Genomic DNA, 25,000 nt, shown 5'->3' with positions numbered 1-25,000 from the left:
ATAAAAAAGCTATGAAGCTACCGGAAATATTTACAATTTACAAAATGTTCGATATTTTAAATGTACCTAAATATAACGAAAGCACATGCAATTCATACCTCGCTCAATAATTTGATTTGAATGATTTGAAACACTTTACGACCAAACTCGACTAGAAGATGAACGCTAAGATTTTACCTTCCTGTTATTACTTGTTCAGTGCTCTGCTTCTGAAGATCTGATTGATATTTCTTGTTAGATTTGTCGTCGGAAATGTTGATCAACTGGGGATTTGGCTTCTCAAAATCAACCACTCAGGTTAACTTCTACCCTTTCAAAGTTTATTCTTGAATGACACCGCAATAACTTTCGATTTTGATAACAGATAATGTTTGTCTACTCAATTTCCTTATGGGAACACAGGTAGCCCAAGCTCGAAATATGATCATCGGCCAGCATCGGCATTGTTCCGTAACATTCAAAATATAAGGATTTGTATGGGAAAAAAACCTATCGTTTCTGTAACCTACGAAAATAAAAGGATTTCAATAAAAAACAGCTTACCTTACTTAAAATGTGTGTTACGTCTCTCCTGTGTGGTCCACGGGCCGATTTATGGCCGTTTTATGGGTTTTTATGTAAACGGTTTTCTCTCTCTATATATAAAGGTTTATAAAGAGAGAAAACCGTTTACATAAAAACCCATAAAACGGCCATAAATCGGCCCGTGCAACACACAGGAGAGACGTAACGCACATTTTAAGTAAGGTAAACTGTTTTTTATTGAAATCCTTTCATTTTCGTAGGTTACAGAAAAGATAGGTTTTTTCCCCATACAAATCCTTATATTTTGAATGTTACTCATCAATGCCGATGCTCGCCGATGCTCATATTTCGAGATTGGGTTACCTGTGTTCCCACAAGGAAATTGAGTAGACAAACAAGAAAAATAAAATTAATAAATTTGAACTACTTTTTATTCTTGTTATGATGACTGGTTCTTTGATTCTTGTCCTGTAGAAGCTAATAGGTAGTACCAATCCTGTTTTGTATGATCTCAACAAATTTTCACACTCTCTCTAAGGCTATTTTTACACGGGACCAGTTTGTTTCTATCAAAAATCTTGCAAACCATGCCAGTGAAGCCACGACCACTGCGATCGGTCCGGAATCAGTTCGAACACCCCAATGATTCCTTGCAATGAATAATGCTCTTATTCTCTTACATGAAATGGTTTCTTTGAAATATTAAATGTGAAACCTAGACGAGTACTGTAAGCTCATCTTTAATTCTGTCCGTCGACTCCGTCCGTTGTTGTGAAAATTTTTGAGCACTGGGGTGATGTTTTGATTTGTTTGTTGATAAACACAAGGGCACCTTCGCATTGGTTGAAAAGAGTGGCGTGACCAGCTGGCCCTGTCCTTTTTCCAGTAATCGGACACTTAGTTATGCGCACAGGATTATGGGATCGCCAGGGGGCAAACATTGCAAGTCGCTACAAAGAAATGTATGGCATGGAGCTGTTTCTCCGTTAGAAGCAGTGTCTTTGGACAGAGAATGCAACATTTTGCCTTGATTTTATGAGAAGCGGAGGTGACCAATGTTGGTGCGAAGAAATTGTAAGTCTTTGTGGGATCAATGCGATGAAATCTATCGATAAACACTGATTCTTGCGAAAGGTCGACTGTGAATTTACTAAATGGTCTCGAAATATATAGTACTAACTTAGGTATAAATGAGCGGAGAATGCGGACTCATTTAAGCCTTTCCAGTTGTACTTACATGTGCTCATATTTACAACAAGTGTAATTACGCTCCGCTCGGCGGCGATCACAATGCTGTGCCGGTTTGTGACAACGATCAAAGGTAAGTTTATGTATTGTCGAATTTGATATGTATTAAATTTAAAAGCAAAAACATCTTCCGCACATTAGTATATTGATTTCTTCTCGCCAAAAAAACACAAGCGAATTGTTTTGTCATGATCCAGGGCACCGAAGAGTTCTAATGCCTTTTCCAATCATTTTGAGGGAAGATATAGAATCTCTGAATTTCGCACATCAACTTGGTATTTATTTTCAAACTCACCTCCTTTGTATCGGAAATCTTACTCGTTCGTACGATTTCTGCCTCATCTACTAATGATTAAATACCATGTACTTTCCATGAAATATTTTGTAGATGTCACTTTGTTTATACCAAAGTAAAGAAGGATTTTTTATTTTTATGGCCACGTACATACCTGCGATTGTTGTCTAGTCATAACCCGCAAAGCGCCGTACAGCGGTGATCGCGGCTAAGCGTAGTTACACTCGTCGTAAATATCACCACACGTAATTATAACTTAAACGCTTACATGAACCAATCCCCCTGCATGTATACCTAAATTTGCACTATATATTTCGAGACCTTTTCTTCGAATTCTTCATGTCTGTGTAAATTCAGTAAACATAAATTTCACACTCAACCTCACGCAAGGCGTGTTTATCGATAGAATTTATCGCATTAATCACACAGAAACTTGAAATTTCAACGCACCAACATTAGTGACCTCCGTTTCTCATAAAATCACGGCAAAATGCGGCATTCTATGTCCAAAGACACCGCTTTTAACGGAGAAACAACTCCACGCCATACATTTCTTTGTAGCGATTCGCAATGTTTGCCCCCTGGCGATCCCAGAATCCTGTGCGCAAAACATGGGATATTCCGGACTGTTACATAGTTTATGAGTACAGTACTTTGGAAAGAGGCTAGGAACATGGACTCGAGGGTACTGATTTGAATTTTGCATCGATGGCCGTAACTTGCAACCCATTTTCACTTTCCGATTGGTTTTTAATGACTTTTAACCATTTTCAACAACATTTCTGGCTGGTGTCGCATCGCTTCGGTTTTTGTGCATACGAGCGATCTGACCTTTCAAATAAAATATTTCCTTTCAGTCCAAAATAGCTTTGTGTGTCCCGACAGTAATAATACTTGGTCACTCTTTCGTTCGTCGCCCCAGTGGTGACTTGGAATCGTACTGTGTACATTTTGAATAAGTTTGAGTGAATGATGCTCATGGCAAATACATTGTGTTGATAATCCTCCGCTTCATTTTGAAGGATTTATGTTGTTGGCAATGTTGATATTATCCAAATGGATATAAAAGAAATTATTAATTTTAGCTGAAAACTCAAATTGAATGTCAGCTTGTGGTCATTTTGATGTGAATAAAACTGTGATTGTATTTCCAATCATAAATTACAAACTGACGTATGTTGTTACCTATTTGGGATGTGCAAAAATTCCGTTCTTGTTAGATGTGTGTTTATGTTGTTATGTCCTGTTTTGTCATTTAATTGTGTTTGTGCCATGCTGTGCATGGATTTTTGACCAATCTACATTGTTGGTCTTTTCACTTCTGTCCAACCGGAGGTGATTGTATTTCCAATCATAAATTACAAACTGACGTATGTTGTTACCTATTTGGGACGTGCAAAAATTCCGTTCTTGTTAGATGTGTGTTTATGTTGTTATGTCCTGTTTTGTCATTTAATTGTGTTTGTACCATGCTGTGCATGGATTTTTGACCAATCTACATTGTTGGTCTTTTGTCCAACCGGAGGTTTTTGGAATGTTCATGTTTAATTATGTTTTTGTGCCATGCTTCGGCAGGGATTTGTGACCAACCTATGGTTTTGGTCTTTCTGTTTTTGTCCAACCAGAGGTTGTTGGAAGGTTTTTGTGGCATTATAGGGACAGGCATTTTTATATGTTTCGGCGACATGTGTAGTCTGCCAAGCCATCCCTGCCATAGGTCATGTACATGTTCATGTTGTGAAGTCCAGTTTATTATGTAAGTTTGAGTTTGTACAATGCAGTGCGTGGTTTTTTGACCAAGCTACAGGTTTGGTCTTTTTATATTTGTCCAACCCGAGGTTGTTGGAATGTTTTTTTATGGCATTTATAGGGACAGGCATTATTATATGTTTCGGCGACATGTGTAGTCTGCCAAGCCATCCCTGCCATAGTTCATGTACATGTTCATGTTGTGAAGTCCTGTTTGTTATGTAAGTTTGAGTTTGTACAATGCAGTGCATGGTTTTTTGACCAAGCTACAGGTTTGGTCTTTGAGGTTTTTGGAATGTTCATGTTTAATTATGTTTTTGTGCCATGCTTCGGCATGGATTTGTGACCAACCTATGGTTTTGGTCTTTCTGTTTTTGTCCAACCAGAGGTTGTTGGAAGGTTTTTGTGGCATTATAGGGACAGGCATTTTTATATGTTTCGGCGACATGTGTAGTCTGCCAAGCCATCCCTGCCATAGGTCATGTACATGTTCATGTTGTGAAGTCCAGTTTATTATGTAAGTTTGAGTTTGTACAATGCAGTGCGTGGTTTTTTGACCAAGCTACAGGTTTGGTCTTTTTGTATTTGTCTAACCCGAGGTTGTTGGAATGTTTTTTTATGGCATTTATAGGGACAGGCATTATTATATGTTTCGGCGACATGTGTAGTCTGCCAAGCCATCCCTGCCATAGTTCATGTACATGTTCATGTTGTGAAGTCCTGTTTGTTATGTAAGTTTGAGTTTGTACAATGCAGTGCATGGTTTTTTGACCAAGCTACAGGTTTGGTCTTTGAGGTTTTTGGAATGTTCATGTTTAATTATGTTTTTGTGCCATGCTTCGGCATGGATTTGTGACCAACCTATGGTTTTGGTCTTTCTGTTTTTGTCCAACCAGAGGTTGTTGGAAGGTTTTTGTGGCATTATAGGGACAGGCATTTTTATATGTTTCGGCGACATGTGTAGTCTGCCAAGCCATCCCTGCCATAGGTCATGTACATGTTCATGTTGTGAAGTCCAGTTTATTATGTAAGTTTGAGTTTGTACAATGCAGTGCGTGGTTTTTTGACCAAGCTACAGGTTTGGTCTTTTTGTATTTGTCCAACAAGAGGTTGTTGGAATGTTTTTATGGCATTTATAGGGACAGGCATTTTATATGTTCTGGCAACATGTGTAGTCTGCCAAGCCATCCCTGCCATAGTTCATGTATAAGTTCATGTTGTGATGTCCTGTTACATTGTTTAATTTTGGGTTTAATTTTATACCTTGCAGTGCATGGTTTCTTGACCAAGCTAGAGGTGTAGTATTATATATTTTTCCCAACCAGAGGTTGTTGGAAGGTTTTCTTTATGGTACTATAAAAGCAGGCATGTTATATATTTCGGATATATGTGAAATCGGCTGTTATGCCACGTTTATCTCGAAGTTGTTGTTCTTGATCATGTTGAGATCTTCTTCGTCATTAAGATGGAGCAAATTTGATAATTAAACTCCCTGATTAATAGTGTTGTTGGATGTTGTTTTGTTATTCATACCATGCCTATGGGCATTCACTTTACTTGTGTCATTGGGCATTTGCTGAAATTTATAATCTGGATTGGTTCTTTTTGGGGATAATGACCTTGTTAGCAATGGAAAAGCTTGTATATGTTTCTAGCTTACATGTATACTGGTGTTGAGCTATTTCACTTTTCTGGATGTCTCGCCGGGCATCAGCTAGATTGAAGAGAAAAACTTCTATCTTGCAAGAGTCTGAGCAACAGCCAGCTAGTCGCAGTAGACGGGTGGAGGAGAATGAAGAACAAGCAGATCAGCTCCCAGGCCCAGCAGGTCCTCCGTATGCTGGCATTGATGACTTGATTGAGAGGGTGACAAATGCAGTATTACAAAAATTACAAAATACACAATTCAATGATAATGCAGGTACTGGAAATGTTTCATTGCCTGGAGCAGCCTCAGCTGTACAGGGGTCAGTTGTCGCTGAACCAGTCATCAATAAGTTAAGTGGTTCTCAGGTTGATACTTCTGAAATTTTAAATAGTTCAGATCAGGCTAGCACATCAGCCGCAACTGTACAGGGGTCATGGGACTGTACTGGATAGGTTGTCAGGAAGCACTAGTATAAGCCTAAAGATATTTTTGTGTCATCAGACATTCCCATTGACATGTCAGTTTGTGATAGGCTAAAAAGAAAAATATGGGCCCATGAATATGTCGATTTTGGATTGCTCGCAGATAATAAGAAAAACCATGACAGTTTCTATCTATGCCTTTCAAATGACATGGCATCATCAAATGACCAACCACGCATCACATTGGAGCCAAAGCAAAAGTCAAAACGTATCAATTCAATTGAAATGTGGGTCACAGCGTACCAAATCTTTGTGGGTGTCTATACACAGAGATATCCTGTTGAAGCCCCCTTTTTAATGAAGTATAGTGAAACTATTAGGGATTTGGCAGCAAGAGGATATAACTGGCGATATTATGACGAGAACTTTCGATATCTCTGACAAAAAGATCCCAAAGCATATTCTTGGGGTGCAGTGCATTGGGAGTTGTGGATTAGATCGCAGCCATCCAGAAATAATAATTATTCACCGATAAAGAGATTTGAGGATGAATCGTAGTCAGGCTTTCGAGTTCCCAAAGGTTATTGCTGGAAGTATCATAAAGGCTTAAAATGTGCTGGATGTAATTTTAAGCATTCATGCCCATTATGTCAAAAGACTCATCAAATGATAAATTGCCATAATTTTCGTAACTTCACTGGATAACCTGTTGCTGCCAATCCTACCACTCCCAACACCAGTAAAGGTAAACCGACTTGACTTTTTGCTTGAAGGGTACGACTTTCAAAAGTGAATGTTTTTAATTGATGGATTTAAGTATGGATTTCATCTCTTTTCGGTTGGTCAAAGTAGATCTTATGAATCTCCTAATTTGTTATCTGCACGACAACAGCCCCAAGTAGTTGATCAAAAATTAGCTAAGGAGCTGGAAGCCCATAGGTTGGCTGGGCCTTTTGATACACCAACCTTTCCTGTGTTCAGAGTGTCACCCCTGGGTATTGTTCCAAAGAAAACCCCAGGGGAATTTCGTCTGATCCATCATCTCTCATATCCCATGTAAAAATCAGTAAATGATGGAATATCCCATGAACATTCCAGTGTGCAATATGCTAATATTTACCATGCTATTAAAAAGATAAAACAGTCAGGTGTCAGTTCTTATTTGGCTAAAACCGATATTAAAAGTGCTTTCAGGATTTTAACCATTAATCCCCAAGATTATCATCTTTTAGGCATCAAGTGGAGTGGTCAATATTATTATGATAAATGTATGCCTATGGGGTGCTCCAGCTCATGTAAAACCTTCGAAACTTTTAGTAGAGCTGTTGAGTGGATTGCACAGGATAAGCTCGGTATAGCTAACCATATTCACTTGCTAGACGATTTTCTCCTCATTCAGACAACAGAAAGTCAGTGTTCAAGAAGTCTCGGACTCTTCTTAGAATTATGTGATTTTTTAGGCATTCCCATGGCACCTGAAAAAACATTTTGCCCATCTACAATTTTGACATTTGCAGGTGTAGAACTAGACACTATCCATTGTGAATCACGCTTACCTGAAGATAAATTATTGAAATGTAAACAATTGATTGCTGAATATATCAAAAAGAAGAAGGCAACATTGAGAGAGTTGCAGTCACCTACCGGGGTACTAAATTTCGCTTGTTCAGTGGTTGTTCCAGGCCGTTGCTTTTTAAGACGGCTTATTGACTTGACAATTGGCCTCAAAAGACCAGGTCATTTTGTTCGTGTTTCCAAGGAGGTGAAGGCTGATTTGTCTTCTTGGTAACAGTTTTTTCAAGAATACAATGGTAAATCATTTTTTTCTTAATGAGAAATGGGAAAATAGTGTGAGCCTACAGTTATTTACTGATGCAGCAGGGGTGCACGGTTTTGGAGCTGTATTTGGTTCTCACTGTTGCTATGGCGAATGGCCTAAGGAATGGTTGGGTCAAAATATTGCAATTCTGGAATTTTACCCAATTGTTCTGAGTTTAATGTTGTGGGGTGACCATATTAGGGACAGGTGTATTACATTCTTTACTGATACCAAAACTTTTTACATTACTGAGATGCTTAAAGGGTAAGGTAAGATTGGTTACAAACTGGACTCAAGGTTGCCTATTACCCTTCCTATTTTAGTTCGCATCATGAAAGGTTTAGATATTTTTTGTTTCTCAGTATGAATTATTTATGTTTAAGGCCATGTGTGCTATGGCATTTTTTGCATTTCGTCGTATTGGTGAAATCACAGTGTCAAAGCGAGACAGTGTGAATGGTAACTTTTTACAACTGGATCAAGTTTCTAAAAAACATAGTGGGAATGGCAATGTGGTTTCCTTGATAATTACATTAACAAGCTATAAACATAATTAGAATCAAAATCCTTTTTCTATAGTTTTGAATAGACAACCGAAAGCATGTCCTGTTCAATCATTCTTGGATTATGTTTCTGTTCGTGGCATAGTACATGGCCCACTTTTTATTAATCACGATGGGTCCCCAGTTTTAAGAAGCGAGTTTAGTAAAATGCCTGGCTCAGTTATTCCGCTATGCAAATTAGATCCCAACGATATAAAGGACACAGCTTTAGGATTGGTGCTGCTACTTATGCGGCTGAACAAGGGGTTTCCGACAACAGCTGACAACAAGATTAGGCACTTGGGTAGATGGAAATCTGATGCTTTCAAAAAGTATATTAGAATAACCTCTCTAGAATCTGTTTCGTAATTGAATGCGTCAGAGGTTGTGATGTTGTTGCTTGCAGGGGCGGCACAACGTTGGAACCGCACTATTGATTTGATCTGAACAGATTATGCAGGATGCAATTTTGTTATATTAAATATTATGTAATACCTTTACCCAGAATGAAATTCGTGCTTGGGTGGGGCGTGCCCTTGCTTTGCAAGGTCTTTGGCGGTTGATTGCCTTCACCTTCGCCGGCAATACATGTTTAATGAAAGTTTCAGTTTGTATTTGTATTGGATTTTCAGAGTTTAATAAACCGGCTATGTGCAAAATTTCACATAGCCATTTTTTCTCCATCATGTTGGTTTGTATTGCCTTTTCGAACAGAGCACAGCACATATTTCATTCTGAGTAAGGTTTGCCATTTTGTGGGTAGATTGAAGCATATAAAGCTCTTTGGTAAAAAATGATTTATTGCCCTTATTATTATTTTGAAATAGAAACTATTTAAACAAAGTTACCAATTTACTTTAATTTCTGAAGATAAAAATATAACGTTAATAAACCATCAAGTGCTTGAGATGAAATAATGATTCAAGTGAGTTTATTGTTCCAATAGAATTCAAAATTGTTGGAAGCTTCAGGATCGCATCGAAGCGTGTAAATTTTTAAAATATTATTGTTTTTGTTTTAGAAATCATTATTTAGTCGTGCCATATATTAAATACAACCATTTTATGCAAATAACATGAGCATTATGAGCGGTGGTTCAATTTCCGGTCCTTTCTCTCTCCAGACTTAATAATGTGGTGATAAACTAAAAATCGAGATCTTTTTCTCACTATAGTGTTCATCAAGAGCCATAATGGGACATTACGGTTTAAAAATGAGGGGGGGGGCGGGCCCCCCCTTGATCCGCCACTGGTTCTATCAGGAGGCCGAGAGACTTTCCTGTAGTTTTTTGCAAGACGTGAAGAAAAAATGAACCCGTTTAGGTACAAATGTCCTATTAGAGCACACATGATGACCAAATACTCTCTTTTTTTATATAAGAATGTTGTTTGTCAGGCCCAGGCTAGATATTCTTATTTTTCTGTCGATCTTATAGGCTGAAAATATTCTTGTAATTTTTGTTAAATTATAGCTTATGACATTTTCGTTCCAGCATACATGCATTAAGGTATCAATTAACGTTAATGCAGGTTTTTTCGTATTGTTTTGGCGTACTTTTGCCGTTTAGAGAAAGGGATCAGTTAAAAAGGTATATTTGTACTATATTTACAGATTTTCAACAAACAAAACACGCGAAAACAATCTACTTTTCGAAATCTCAGCCTGGAGTTTATTCTTGAAATATTCTTAAATTTTCGCAAATTTCAGCCTCGATATTCTTATAAAATATACTCTTATAAAGTAAAAAGAGTGTACTTAGGCATAACACTTTATCATTAATGTTGAAATCAGGGTTATGATAGGAAATCACAACATTAGAGAAATTTTGTTATAATAAGGATAGACTGCGAGCAGTCCCTCTTCAGTCAGTCGAGCCTAAGCTCGGCTTAAGCTCGGCAGGAGTGGAGAGAGCGAAATGGCCGAGAGGGAAACTGGAGAGAGGCGCCTCCTCCCCAGCTTTCCCTCGGCTTCTTGTTTTTTACTTTCGCTCGCTCCGCTAATTTCCTCGCCCGTGTGGCCATCCTGAGGGACTGCTCGCAGTCTAATCAATTAGCGTCTGTTAGATCATGTACGTTATGTTCGCCTTGACAGCAAAATTTCACAGCGAAGTACCAAGAATTTGTCAAGTGCAGACAGCTAATGGCGGACTTGTAGGCAAGAACTTGAATTGTCATGAGAAAGGCTACAGATAACAGGGGCACCCAACGAGAATATAGTTACAAAGCACTTCAACATAGCATTGTTAAACGTGTTTTAGTATTTAAACGGTGAATATGGGCATATTTTTATCCCCTATAAATTTTTCATCTATTCGGATTTCCTAGCTGAAAGTCTAGTGATCCGAAAATTTTAGGGATCAAAACTTACCTGTTCGAAAATTTCAGCCAGAAAAAAGGCTCCCGAAAATTCTAGGTGACCTTTTTAGGGTAAAAATCCGTTGAAAATGGGTAATTTTACCATTTTTTAGATGTTCAAAAATCCTAGGAGAGGCAGGCAACTAAGTAATTTTACAACAAATGTTCCGAAAATTCTAGATCTCAAATCGTCTTCCGAACAGATATTTTTCCGAAAATTGTGGTTGGGTGCCCCCGAGATAACGACCAAATTAAACAAAAGCACTTACTTTTCGCGACGAAGAAATGACTGACTGAGGAAGGAGTAGTTTTGGGCTGATACAATTCAAAATCACTTCTTTACACTCCCAAACATTGACAGTCCACCAGTTTCATGGACAATGACAGTCATAACCGTGACTAATTTTTGTACGTGAAGTCAATTTGTGGTCTCTCACCACCGAAGTGACTACAAAAACATTTAACATTTTCTATATTTACTATATTTTCGACGCTTAATAAAAGAAGCTGTCAATAATTTGCTTCTTGACGTAATAAAGGTATCTAGTGCGTTGCTATAAATAATTATCGGCTTCTTTGAGGAACGAATAATAGCATGAACTAGCTATGAACTGTACGTGGTATTTAAGAATTGACCGATGCTAGCGTTGGCGTGCGCATATCGAGTTAGGATGCACCCGTGAAGTTTGGAGAGTAGCATGTGAGTTACTCGAGGTGTAGGCGACAGCAACTCTCGCTATGTTCTTGAGAGCTACCCAAACTTTCTGAGTGCACCAATAACTTGCACTGGACAAAAAAATGGATTTGCACAAATTTGCTCCTTGCAAAAATGTCGCAAATATGTAATACTGTGGAGTACATGGTAAAAATGGTAAATGCCACATCTGTATACCAAAAAACAGGGGGTGTAAATAACTTGGCAAATGTGTTTGTCATATATGATCATATTTACTCCCTATTATTTATATATTTGCGACATATTTGGAAGGAGCAAATTTGTGCAAATTCAGTTTTTTCCTCTCGTGTTGATATACGCTGAACTTAAACATGAGCCAGTTCTTGTATAACATTGCTTAACAAAAACGTTTATTGCTCTATCTGTTGGTTTGAGTGGCTAGAGGCTCAATTCCATAAATCCTAGAATTTTCTTTATTATTGCCCTCGATTATTGAAGATTTTGTTTTTAAAAAGTAAGAGGCTAGAATCCCAGTCTAATAAACACAACTGACGTCATCTTGTATAGGCACGGCTGGGCGTATATAAAGAATTTTATCACAGCGATTAAGCAGGATTCAGAAAGGGCAATCACCCGCGCTATGTTAAGATTGATAATAACACCAGCTTTAGATATTTCAAAGTTATCTAAAGTGTATTTTGGACACTTTTGAAATATCGCTCGTGCGTTACCATCGCTAAATACCACTGTGATAGTTTCCCTGAATTTGATGTAAATGTCCTCTAAGAAATTTCATCCATTCAAAGATTTTCAATCTGTCCAAATACAGAGAATTTCTCGTAACAGATTCACTGCTCATTACGCATGCAGAATGCCGAATTGAGTTTGACACCAGTTACGGGAACGACTAACGGATTCATTTTTCAAACAATCAATTCATTAATAGAGCTCGACCTAACGTTAACTTGACTGTAACCATCAACCGTTAAGGGACCACCCCATAAAGAAAATATTATTATTCATTAAAAATATTTCCCCAATTCTGATTGGCTAAAAGCACACGCATAATTCACCATAACCAGTAACTGATGACCAAATTTGAAAGAATTTTGTGTTTACCGAGGAAATGACGTCAAAAATGCAGCCCGCTACAGGTTAATGAACCGTTAACCGAGAAGACCTAGGGACGAGGCCTTTTGAGTTGTTTTGGTTGTGAAAACAAAAATGACCTACACTTCACTCGTTTCAAGAGTAAGAACTACAGCTGGAACTAGACGAAGTAATAGCTAAAAACATAGCAAAAACAGCAAGAGGACAACTCGGAGGGCGACATCTACTATTTGGAGAATATTTGCGGAGCTGGACAAACCTAAACGTACACCATCGAAGATGAACTTAACATCGATGGAAGCAAGCATGTTTTAGCTATGTTTTTAAACTAGGAATTATTTTTAATGAATAATAAAACAATTAATGAATTCGGCTGTCGTATCATATGAAGAATTATGGAGATCGCGGAGGGTGTTATCCGCCTCGGCCTACAGCCTCGACGGATAACACCCTCCTCGATCTCCATAATTCTTCATAAGATACTCAGCCTCATTTATTAACTGTTAACTATTCTGCGCTACAAACAACTGGGATTAACTTGCAGGCCTTGAGAGAATCACTGATCCTGAGTTTGTGATATAAAACTGAGTAAACCCAGGAATTAAAACAGGAATTGGAAATGGCGAGCATATCAAAGAAATATGTTCTATCAAAAGCGTAGTTGGGTGTGGCTGCTATAAGAATACCTGAGAAAAAAAGATAAGTAATATTGTATGATAAGAAGGATACTTTTGATATGTATCGGGAAACCTCAAGTCCCTTTTCTCTTTGCTGTCGTCTTATTAATTGATTGTTCATTGCATTTCAATAGAAAATAATGAGGGCAAACATCATTTTAAATGCCCAAATATAATCTTGAATTTTTCACAACTGTTTAAAACTTTAATTTAAAACTTCTAGTGCATTCATTCGGAAAGTAGAAAATAACGTCTGTTTATATTTTGTTAAACTTGGCAAACCGTGCTAAGGAAAATCATGTCAGCATAGCACTTATCTAAACAGAACTGCAAAACGTGACGGAATGTTTGTACAGACTACGTTGACTTAGCAGACTTTCATTGTTTGGCATATTTATTTAGAAAAATTAGAAGGTGGTGACACACTTAACATACATTGTTTCGATGTACGGGTAAATTACCCGTGCGCGCTGCCGTAAATACGGGTAAATTGCCTCTTTCCCCGGAGAAACGGGTAGGCTACAAGGTAAAAGGTTAATGCCATTATCTTTTCTGAGAAATCATGGTTACCTTTTGTACAACTAAGTGGCAAACATGTTGACCTTCTCGGACCCGTTGAGAACAAGAGAACAAGGGGAACAAGGAGAACAGCGAAAAAAAAGGGAACAGAGGACACAGGGGAACAAGGGGAAAAGAGGAACAGGGAAACTGGTGGAACAACAACATATGTACGCACAGTTTATGAAGAGACAAAGGGCCAATAGGCCTGAGACTTTCTTTGGGAAATTAAAACAAACAAGCTAAAGAGCTCTACTTACTAATGGTTAAATTTTTGTGTGACGGTACAAAGCAACCTAACACTATCGTGTTTTTGATGCAGAGTTCCATGATATCTTTCATAGTTTCTTTTAAAATGATATAAGACACTGAGCATTACGTTATCTTTTTGCCATACGTTACTTTCACATGTTTTAGTTGCATATTTTTTCGCAAGGTGTTTTGACGGCTGCTTAGTAAGTATGTATTAGCTTGCAGGGACTCAACTGATGTAATTAGGGCTATTCCTATTGTGCTTCCTGTCACTTGTACACCTCTTTCTATTTCTATCCACATACACGCTAACGTAAGGCAAGGTTAATCGGTATAATAATTTTTATTTTATTTTATTTATTCCTCCAATTCCTAGCTGATACATAGTTATGTAAATATAACTGAGAAAAAATAATATAGTAACATATAAAGATTTACAAAGGAAATAAACGCGTAAAATAGAAATTACAACACTTAAATTGAATTACATTGTATACTGGAAGGAGAGGGCACATCTAGATAAACTAATATTGTGCCCCTTAAAGTTATGTATAACAAAGGATTTAAGATTATTAATAAAAAAGTAAAGGAAAAATGACAAAATAGCTCAGAAAGTTATAAAAGGGATATTGATTCATTAGTATTGAGCCAGGTACCAGCTGCAGCGTAGAAGTGCTTCTTTAAACATTTTTTTAGATGGTTTGTCTCTAATGGATTGCGGAATATTGTTCCAAAAGAAACTTCCAATAATGCTGGGGCAAAATCTCCTAAGATTAGTTCGAAATAAAGGTATTGCAACTTGATTGGATGATGCACTGCGGGCACTGTAATTATGTAGTTCAGATACTAATGAAACCGGTATATTAGGAAACTTTTCATGGTAGAAAATAAATAATCATAAAAAAGCGTACATGTGTTCAGTTTAACAATATCAGGAAATTTCAGAAGGCCTAAGGATGTGTAGTGTGGAGTTATTGATTCCATTAAAGGAACATCATTTATAACACGAACCGCTTTGTTTTGTAACTTTACGATTTGAGACAATGGAGCGTTATAATTATTTCCCCAAAGTGTACACAATCATATCATTAGTTTCTATCCATAGGTTTTCGATTGAGTCTATTTTGAGGTCATTTCTAATTGAGAAAGAATAGCCTGATCTGACATACAAAGCAACACCGCCACCTGTCGAAAAGGTGCGATTTTCATTGAGTAAAGTGTAACCTGGGATTTGAAAACGTGTATAATCAGTTTCAGAGGTGAACCATGTCTCGGAGCAACCGATAAAATCAAACTTACATGAAATCGAATCCAGAAGATTGCACATTTGTTCGAAATGTTGTTTTAAACTTCTTGTATTTAAGTGAATAACAGAGTATTGAGGTTTGACAGTACGAGACAACTCGTTAATTTCTTCAACTGTGTAAATCCGATGATCATTTAGCAATTGTAATAACAGAGTATTGAGGTTTGACAGTACAAGACAACTCGTTAATTTCTTCAACTGTGTAAATCCCACGATCATTTAGCAATTGTAAATTTAAATCAGGGTCAGAGGACTCTTGGGTCATTTGCATAAAGTTTTAGCTTGACGAAATTTAAAAGTAAACAATTTAAGATAAATGATAATTATAAAGCTATGTAGACATTTAAGATGGGACTTACACATAAACAAAAGTGTATACTGTTCAAACATCTCAAGCCTGATGTAGCTCACCGTCGATATAAAGCTTGCCATGATGAAATCTAGGTCTTTTCCCAGCTTCAAATGCTTCTTTCATAACAGATCTCAATTGTTTCTTCTTTTGACGGTCTTCCCATATCAAATCATCCGAAACGCGCACACCATCACGTAGATCCCTCTTCTTTTTAATAACTCTAAACCGTTCCGGACGATACAAAAACTTAGCCAAAATTGGTCTGGGAGTGCCATCATCCTTGAAGGGCCCGATCCTGTGGGCGTTCTTGATGTTTGATTGCAATTGGAGATCATTTTCTATGATATCACGGAGCTTTGCAATACAATCTTCGCCTGTTGATTCTGGGATGTTGTAAAATCTCAGATTGTAGTCCCTAGAATATCTCTCCAGGGACCACAATCTCTCGTAGGCGTAATCGATCTCTTTTGCATACTTGGTGATATCGTTCTCGATTTGGTCGATTCTTGTGTTAGCTTCATGCAGTTGTCCTGTTAATACCTCCAGCTTTGTATCCAAAGATTCCTTCAGTTTTGAAATCGAGCTTTCATTTTCTTGATTTGACCCTGAAGAGATTCAATGTCTCTTTGAATCTTGACTTGAGTTTCTTTCATTTCTTTTAGGTCGTCACTTATTGAACTCAACCGGTGGCGTACAAACGCCTCAAAATCCTCTTCCACAACTTCTTTTTGCTTTCCTCTTTTTGAAGACATTGTTTGTTACTTGTTTGATTAGTTTGTAAAAGTAAAAGTAAGATTTACGTGAGAAATTATGTCAAGTTGGCAGAGCCAACAAAAAACGCGGCCATCATGCTCGCTGACCGCTGACCAGCGAGCATAAAATAGGGTAGCTTGTGCCATCCTAGTTAAGATCCAGGGTAAAAAAGGATGACTGACCAGTTTTCCTGGTGCCTCGTGCTTAAGTGGAACGCAAATTGCCAGATTTTTGCGATAAATTCAAACACCACTGCTTTCCTGTTGTGAACAGTTGTCGCCCTCGTACCCTTGGTTAATCAAATTGCGAAAACTGGTCAACACCACACCACCGCCAGTTTTCTCCGCTTCAGATTCTCCACTAATTGATCGCAGTCTGTGTTCTTTGGGTAGATTTATCTCACCTCGTTTCTTACACAGCCGAGAATTAAAGACACAACGGAATAAAGTAAGAAACGCGTTTCTATATTCCCGGTGTGCGGAGCAATAAATGACGGGATTGATGCACGAGTTAAACATAACCAGGACGACGGTGAAGTAATGAGGAGGCGACTCTAATCTAACAAGGCCATAAGAAGATAGGACGTAGTAAAGCTGATTTGGAAACCAGCATATTGTGAATAACAGTGCAACTATAACGCACATACGAAGAAGCTTAAGCCGTGCTCGAGCCAAAGGTCCATTATTTTTAATTGCTGGGGATGTCTTAAGCGCAAGGGAAAGGTGCAGAAACGTAACCCAAGTAACTACATTTGGAAAAAAGAATGTCATGATGGTGAGTAACATTGGTGTTAATTGTTTGGGAAAATCGGACGTTATCCACACACATCGCAGGTTTTTTTCATCAAGCGTCATTTGAAACAATATAAGTGAATGCAATAAGAGACAGGTTATCCATATGATTACAAGATACACATAAACTCGTTGTCTTTTAAACTTGAGTCGATATTTGATAGGCTTAACCACAGAATACCATCTTTCCAGAGCAAGACACGTGACCGTAAGACAGGAAACTTTACCAAGTACAAACACGAAGTAACTGGAACCAACGACTTTGCAGAAAATTACCCCAGGTAATCCGCCGGGAACCTGATAGGATCTTAAGGCGACAAGGTAGTTTGGCGTCACACCAATAATGACTCCTTGAAAACAGAAAAGAGATAACATACACATCAACAAGTATATGCCCTACAGGTGGAAATGTTTTTGACAAGACATTTTGCATCTTTTGCATCTTTTTCTTTTCACACTAAGAGCATTAATTTTACTCTTTATTAGCCCTTTCGTTTCTTAAATACATCTAACAGCCAAATTTTTTGGTTTGAGCATGACTAACAGCATCAAGGATCCTTGAGACACTGCATAGACCTTATTTATGTTATATGACGACTTTGCAAGCACATAAGATCAATAGGATATAATCTAATGTCACGTGGTTTCTCGGGGCGCAAAACGCCGATAAACCTTGACCATGCAAGTCATCGCCGCCGATTTTGATCATTTTAGACGACAACTGTACTCGGTTCAAGATGATAATGGAAAAAAATAAGTGGAGGTGATCATTGACGTGGTGTTTTTGGATGCAAAAACGACCGTAAATATACCTACCAATAATGACATGAACCTCGACGAAACTCGATCTTTATATTTCTCATGACCATAGTAAGTCTTTTTTAACGTTGACGGAATAAATAAACTCCTTGGCAATCACTTTTACGGGTAGCTTTTTGTCCCCTTAGAGAGCACGCGACATTGTCTTGTCTCATCAATCCCTACGTTTTTGCGTACAAAGACTGTGGGCAATCTAAATAAGGTCTACTGCATGACTTTTTAAAAACTAGTGACTTCCTTAAGTAACTTTATTTAATAGAAACAAAGTAGCGTGGCGTTCATATTATGCTGCAAATTCCTAATTTGTGTTTGCGTACGAATTATGTTTTATGCTATAATTACGGTATTATTTCCGTCTCATTAAAGTAGGAACCCTCTTTAACTGACTTCACAGTCGTACAACTGGTAACTATTGGTAATTCATGTATCGAGGTCGTCGTGTACAATAGTTTCTCAGTCACACAAGGAAAAGGCTGATTTGATTTCTAAAAACGTTTACCTGTTATCAAGTCTGTCACAGCCAGGCTGAATATCAGCAAGTTATATGCAGATCTAAGCATCCGATAATTCTTCAGTATAAGAATGCAAAAAAGCCCGTTGCCAATAATGGCCATGACAGCAATAAAACCAAACGCAACTGCCAGCAGGTAGGAATAATCTACAGCTGAAGCGGGAGGCGTAGTCGTTGTCGATATATTTGTCAGATATCTTGGGGAGCTTTTATTGTTTAACATCTAAAGACGACACAGTAAAAATAGAAACAAAAATTAGTAGCAATCGCAAGGCGGAATACTGAGGACATTGTGGTTGGAACCGTCTTATTTTAAGCGATCGGGAACTGAAAATGATGTTTATTATTCCACTCAAAATATTTCCCTGTTTCTGGTTGGTTTAAATCCCCAGGTTGATTCTTCATAATCAGCTACCGTTGACCCGCAAACTTGGAAGAAGTTTGCCGATATTCAGTGCAATACAATTAATAGTCTAAAAATAAGGGGGGGGGCGGGTCCCCCGGGCTCCTCCCCTGGATCTGCCACTGCACAGTAGTAGTATGAGAATAAACGCCTCCTATCTATTAAACGCTCCTTCTTGGACCCCTAAGATTGAATATAAACTCCTCCTGCATCTGTTGGATCATTTACGGTATATTAGCTCGGAGGAGGGAGGCGGGGCACTCCCTTATTTTGCCTATACGGGTATGTGCCGCTCAACAGGGGATGGTTTTCGGGCTCCTGACAGGGTATATAATTTCATTATTTAGCGTCTTGAACAGGGTGTCTTTTTAGATCGGAAGCCGGAGATCTATTTACGGTATATTAGCTGCTCTCGACAGACAAAATGACAGCAAAATTTGCATAGCGAACCAAGAATTTGTCAAGTTCAGGCAGAAGGAAAAGGCAAGAGGTCTTCGCGAGAAACGCTACGGAAAACAATCAAATTCAACAAAAGCACTCAGAGCACTTACCATTCAAGATCAAGAAATGAAAAAGGTAGGTAGTTTTCGGCGATATTAAATCACTTCTTTATACTCCCAAACGCAAACATCAACAGTACACCACTTTCATGACTGCTACGTGACAATAATGACCAATTAAGGAGTTGGCGTTTGTGTTTTACAAAGAAAAAACTTGGCGAGTCACAACTTCAGTACTTTTTGTATGTGAAGTCAATGCGTGATCTCCTACCACTGCAGTTACTGCAAAAACATTTAAACTTTTTCCTGTTGTTTTCTACATTTTCGACGCTTAATACAAGAAGCTGTCAATCAGTTGCCCATTGACGTGAAAGATGTTTAAGCGCCACTTTGGTAAGAGTTTTTTCATTCAACTAGAACAAAATAGAGGTATCTTGAACGTTACCATCAGTTTCTCGGCTTCTATGCTAAAAATATAATAGCATGAACTCTACGTAGTTTCATGCTTAGATTGCGTGTATCTACGTAGCTGTTCACCCACCTACGCAACTAGACTCTCGCCCCAGTCCCTTTTGGCTAAAAGAGTTTTTTGTCCATACGCACTCACTGTCACCGAAAACTTGACGGATCTTATAGAAAAGGCGGACTTCAAGCAGTCTACCTCTGAGAGGACCTTTTTGTAGTTGTGTTTATGAGTAATAAATGTTGTGTTACTTTATGAGTAATAAATTTATTTCCTGGTAAAAGCTCATGCTCGCTTTGTCTCGATCCTGCAAGAGAAATTTTCCGTCCACGGATTGTTCGTTTATAACGAAAGTGCGTAGTTTTTCGCCATTAATTAACTTGATTTCAAAGGGCTAAGCAGACGTTAAAAAATGAGGACACTATATAATCGGATGTTCCCCGACTGATATGAGTCTGTGGTTTTTATTTCCAACTGAATGTCATTCTTTGAGTGAGAACTTTTCCATAGGGCGCCTGGTAATTTGCTAAAATTTCACCGCTTTTGCTGTTGGTTTGAGTGGCTAGAAGCTGGCAATTCCAAAAATCCTAGAAAGCTCTTTATCATTGTGTTCGATTTTGAAAGTTAGAGGCGAAAATCCACGTTTAATAAACACAATTAAACACGTCATCTTATATACGCACGGCCGTGCACATATAAAGAATTTCATCGCATCGACTCAAAAGGACGTAGATAGGGCAAGCATGCACGCTATGTTATAATTGGCATTAATACCGGCTTGTGATATTTCAAAATTACCCAAAATACCACTTGCCGCTTGACAGGTCCTATTATTTTGGACAATTTTGAAACATCACTAGTAGTCTTATGCTATTAATATATATGTACAAATGAAGTCCCATAATTTCAATTTTTTTCAGTGCTAAAATAGATTTTAAAATGTTATTTTTATAACATTGCTATTTCTGATTATCATATTATTTTTTTAAGTTTACAATGTCCCTTTCATAGAGTAGGTATGTGTACCACAAGACTTTTACTAAAACGTGGAAAACGGATTGGGGAGCGAGTCACTGGAAACGGAAAAATGAAAAATGGGAATAAAACACAAAATTGTAAAGGGTAAGGGTTTGACATAGATTTGTATTCAGTTTACTTAATACAGACCTCATGTATTTAGATCTTTTACATCTGATGCAAGACACTTGACTCATTTACGTCCTCCATATAAATTAGCGGATGTTAACGATGAACTTGAAATATTGCACACCATGACAATACTCTTAACCCAAAATAAAATAACCCGCGTGAATTTAGCCACTAAAATAGTACTTAGTCTGGTTTTTACGGATGTTAAGTAAAAACGAAAGACCTAGAAAGGGGAATGGGAAGCGAAAAAGAGGAAAAAGTAGAGAAAATTAACTCGGTCATAATCGGCTGTTGAGCGTAATTCACTGAATTTCACCTGTTCACAATGGAAAGATTGTTGATGCAGACGCTGAAGTTCATTTAGTTCAAGAGCGAGTTTTAATGATAAAAGTCTGTTGGAGTAGACAGCAGCTGCAGACATTTCCCTTTATCTTTTCAGGAACAAAATGTCCGGCTCATTATATAATAAAGGATAATAAAAAGTTTAAACCATTCAAAAAAATATACGCAGTCTGCATGCAAGTCTTAAGCCGCAGTTCTAAACAAGAGACGATGAAGGTTTTCCGTCATGTTGAATTAAGGAAATGTCACGTGGTCACGTATCGACCAACCAGGCATTTTTCGCCAGCAGGGGCCCATGGGCTCCTATCGCCAGGAATGAAGCTAGGGACCACTTTTCCCGAGTACTCGCACTTACCACCTGTTGAACTAACGCTGACTGTAAGAACGCAGCCCGCTTCGTCTAAGTCAGCCGGAAGCTTAGCGAAAGTATAACAAGCCTGACCACAGCTGAAAAGACTGAAGTGAAGAGAAAAGCCAGTTAACCGATTTTTCAAATAAGCTCACTGCAAACACCACTGGTTTCCTGTTGCTTGCAGTCGTCCACTTCGTACCCTTGATTGACCAAATTACGAAAAGTCAACGTCACACCAACGTCAGATTTTCCCATTTCAGATTCTCCAGGTGCTACTCTCAATCTGTTTTCCTGTGCTAGACTTGTCTCTCTTCGTTTCTTCCATCGGCAGGAATTAAAGAAAAGGCAAAGTAGCCTAAGAAACCCTTTTCTATATTCCCGGTTCGTAGAGCAATAAATGACAGGATTGGTGCACGAGTTGAACATAGCAAGGACGACGGTGAAGTGATGGAAAGGCGACTCCAGTCTAACAAGGCCATAAGAAGCCAAGGCATAATAAAGCTGATTTGGAAACCAGCATATTGTAAATAGCAGGGCTACTATAATACACATGCGCAGAAGCTTAAACCGTGTGAGAGTGATACGCGCATTATTTCTATTAATTGCTGGGGACCTCTTAAGCGCAAAAGCAATGTGAAGATAAGTAACCCAAGTAACTGCATTTGGAACAAAGAATGTCACGATGGTGATTGTCATTGCTGTTAGTCGTTTGGGAAAATTGGATGTTATCCACACACATCGCAGCTTTTTTTCATCAAGCGTCATTTCAAACAGTACAAAAGAATGCAATAAGAGACAGGTTGTCCATATTATTACAAGATACACATAAACTCTTCCTCTTTTAAACTTAAGTCGATATTTGACAGGCTTAACCACAGAGTACCATCTTTCCACAGCAAGACACGTGACCGTGAGACAGGACACTTTACCAAGTAGAAACACGATGTACTGGGAACCAATGACTTTGCAGAAAATTACCCCAGGTAATCTACCGGGAGCCTGGTACGAGCTTAGGGCGACGAGGTAGTTTGGCGTCACACCAATAAACACTCCTTGAAAATAAAGATGAGATAAAGAATGAGGTTGCTAGAATATCAACAAGTATATTATTTGCAGCAGGTCGAAATATCCCTATGACAAACAAGACATGTTTCACCTTTGATGTTTTCACAAGAGCAATGATTTCACAGTTTACTAGTCCTTTCTTGTATCAAATGGATCTTACTGCCTATTATATCATCCTTTCCGATGAGGAAAAGAGGGCAGTAGCGGTACACATATGTGCCTTGTAGCTGTGGAAGGCTAAAAACTGCATGGACGTATTCTCCCAAAGGGGTAGCTGGAATTTGAGTTATACAGGGCGCAGCGATGAAAGCGAAAAACAAGAACTGCTATCGAGGGTGCCGAGACCTAAACCTTACTAGAACTGGCTGGCTGAATAATCAATCAGACTAGTCTTAAAGGGACAAGTTCACGGTTAGGCGCATGTTCATCAATTAAATTGCTTTTTTCTATTTATTATTAATTCTATCGGTTAATATTTCCACTCACATGTATCTCAGTGATCTCAGAGTGTATTTCAAAGTAACCCGAAGTAAGATGGAGGAGTAAAAAATGGCAAAAAATTAGTGGATTATGCCAACACTACCAACGTTGAATTTATTGTTGACCCGAAAGTTTTATTCCATGGCTGATTAATTTACAGTTATTTGCACATGAATTGATCAAGGGACTGCTAGGGGAGTGTGCAGATTGGTTCTTTGACATCATTATGACATGATAATAGACCTTTTTACCGATACGGCGGCCATATTTAATTTCTTAGATTTAAGGAGTATTATAGGATGCCCAGGGGGCATGAACACGATCCGATGTACTCGCTCAGTATTTACGCGCTCTTTCCGGGCCAATTTTTCTTTAAGTTTTCCTAGAAAAAGATTGTAATGGAAAAAAAAATCGTTGTGCAGTATTTGGACGTAATAATGATCGCCTTTTTCCCGAGAAATATTCAGTGAAGTTCTCTGTTGGCCCGAAAAGCGCGCGTAAATACTGAGCGAGTGCCCCCTGGGCATCCCATAATACTCCTTAAATCCAGTAAATTCAATATGGCCGCCGTATCGGTAAAAAGGTCTATTGCTTCCATAGACGATACAGTAGGTCGCGGCAGAAAAACAGCATTTTGAGAAATGAGCATTCGCTGAACCGTGAACCTGCCCCTTTAAAACCGAGGGACAAGGTCTGCGGGTATGCCCCGTATTCCCCTGGGTCACGCTGAGAATTTAGGAAGGGCATTGATGCTCAGTTTTGTGGTTGTTTTCCCTAGTGAGAATAGGATAAATGTAATGCCACGTGGTTTCTTGGGGCGCAAAACGCCGATAAACTTTGACAATGCAAGTAATCACCGTCGAGTTTGATCATTCTAGACAACAATAAGTAAAGGAATTGAACTCGGTTCAAGATGATAATGGAAAAAAAATATCTGGAACCAAAAACTGTCGTGGTGTTTTTGGATGCAAAAACGACCGTAGATGTACCTACCAATAATGACATGAACCTCGATGAAACTCGATCTGTATATTTCTCATGACTATAGTAAGTGCTTTTTAATTTTGACGGAATAAATAAACTCCTTAGCAATCATTTTTAAGTTCACTTGTTACCCCCTCAGAGAGCACGCGACATTGTCTTCACCCATCAATACCTGCGTACTTACATCCACAGACGGTGGGCATCCTAAATGAGGTCTATTGCATGACTTTTTAAGAGCGGCTTTCCGTAAATATCGACCCACGGTAGGCACAAGTTCAAAATTTGATTTCGCTCATTTTTGGCTCATCGATAACCTTTAATGAGTAATGAAACATGCTGTAGTTAGTTTTCCCAAATAACGTGTTCTTTTGTTAAAATTCGAGAAAACTCCTTTTGCCCGTTCGGGGCTCAAACTCCACTTCCGGGAAAGCGAAATTTTACACAAATTTCATTGACTCGTACGTCAAACTACAACGATTTGGCAGTCTTTGAAGAACACGAATAGTTTTTATGACCCTTTCTTCCTTATAAAACGATACATTTGTAAAAGCTGGAATATTTTTGTGGCCAAAAAGGTATTATTAAAAATAGGCCCTATTGACAATTTTTACCGTTTAACATTATGGGGATAAAATAATGCAAATTTTAACCACGCGCTATGACTTAGAAATTCGCGAATTGCTTTCTACGGCATTACTAGGCCCCAATCTACAAGAAAATCGAAACAAATCTCTGGGCAAACGATTTTAAGTAGCCCGCAAGACATTGAGTTCAACCCTAATTTTGCGAAAAACTGCGACATTTGCATGGTTAAAAATAGCGTGACAGAGCGCGTCACGCCAGTTTTATCGATAG

The 25,000-nt window shown here is 38.3% G+C and overlaps 2 protein-coding genes across 4 annotated transcripts in view; both read right to left on the bottom strand.

Moving 5' to 3' along the window:
* Positions 1-25,000, bottom strand: part of LOC140921241 (galanin receptor 2a-like) — a 99,590-nt gene that overhangs the window by 71,793 nt on the left and 2,797 nt on the right. The window contains exon 1 of one of the 3 annotated variants that reach the window (XM_073371221.1): positions 178-263. The exons of 1 other annotated variant lie outside the window; for it this stretch is intronic. The gene's annotated coding sequence lies outside the window, so the exon portion shown is untranslated. Of the gene's footprint in view, positions 1-177; positions 264-25,000 lie in introns of those variants that run through there. One more of the 3 variants, XM_073371226.1, reaches the window with a different exon arrangement.
* On the bottom strand, positions 15,573-18,625 carry LOC140953844 (QRFP-like peptide receptor). Its single transcript, XM_073403222.1, has 3 exons — positions 18,396-18,625; positions 16,537-17,427; positions 15,573-16,138 (listed from the first exon to the last, which is right to left on the bottom strand). Exons 1-3 carry the CDS (start codon positions 18,508-18,510, stop codon positions 15,573-15,575), a joined length of 1,572 nt encoding a protein of 523 aa, XP_073259323.1. The 5' UTR covers positions 18,511-18,625.

Source organism: Porites lutea, chromosome 12 (assembly GCF_958299795.1).
Source record: "Porites lutea chromosome 12, jaPorLute2.1, whole genome shotgun sequence".
Taxonomy (NCBI): Eukaryota; Metazoa; Cnidaria; class Anthozoa; order Scleractinia; family Poritidae; genus Porites; species Porites lutea.
This window is presented reverse-complemented; position numbering and strand designations above follow the sequence as displayed.

Bases quoted from the DNA above. Each gene is read 5' to 3' on its own strand.
- LOC140953844 (XM_073403222.1), bottom strand. From the start codon at position 18,510: ATGGCCATTATTGGCAACGGGCTTTTTTGCATTCTTATACTGAAGAAT. The intron at 17,428-18,395 runs GTAAACGTTTTT...TCTGTTTTCAAG, and splicing joins TGTGACAGACTTGATAACAG to GAGTCATTATTGGTGTGACG. The intron at 16,139-16,536 runs GTGTTTGAATTT...GAATCTCTTCAG, and splicing joins TTCACAACAGGAAAGCAGTG to GGTCAAATCAAGAAAATGAA.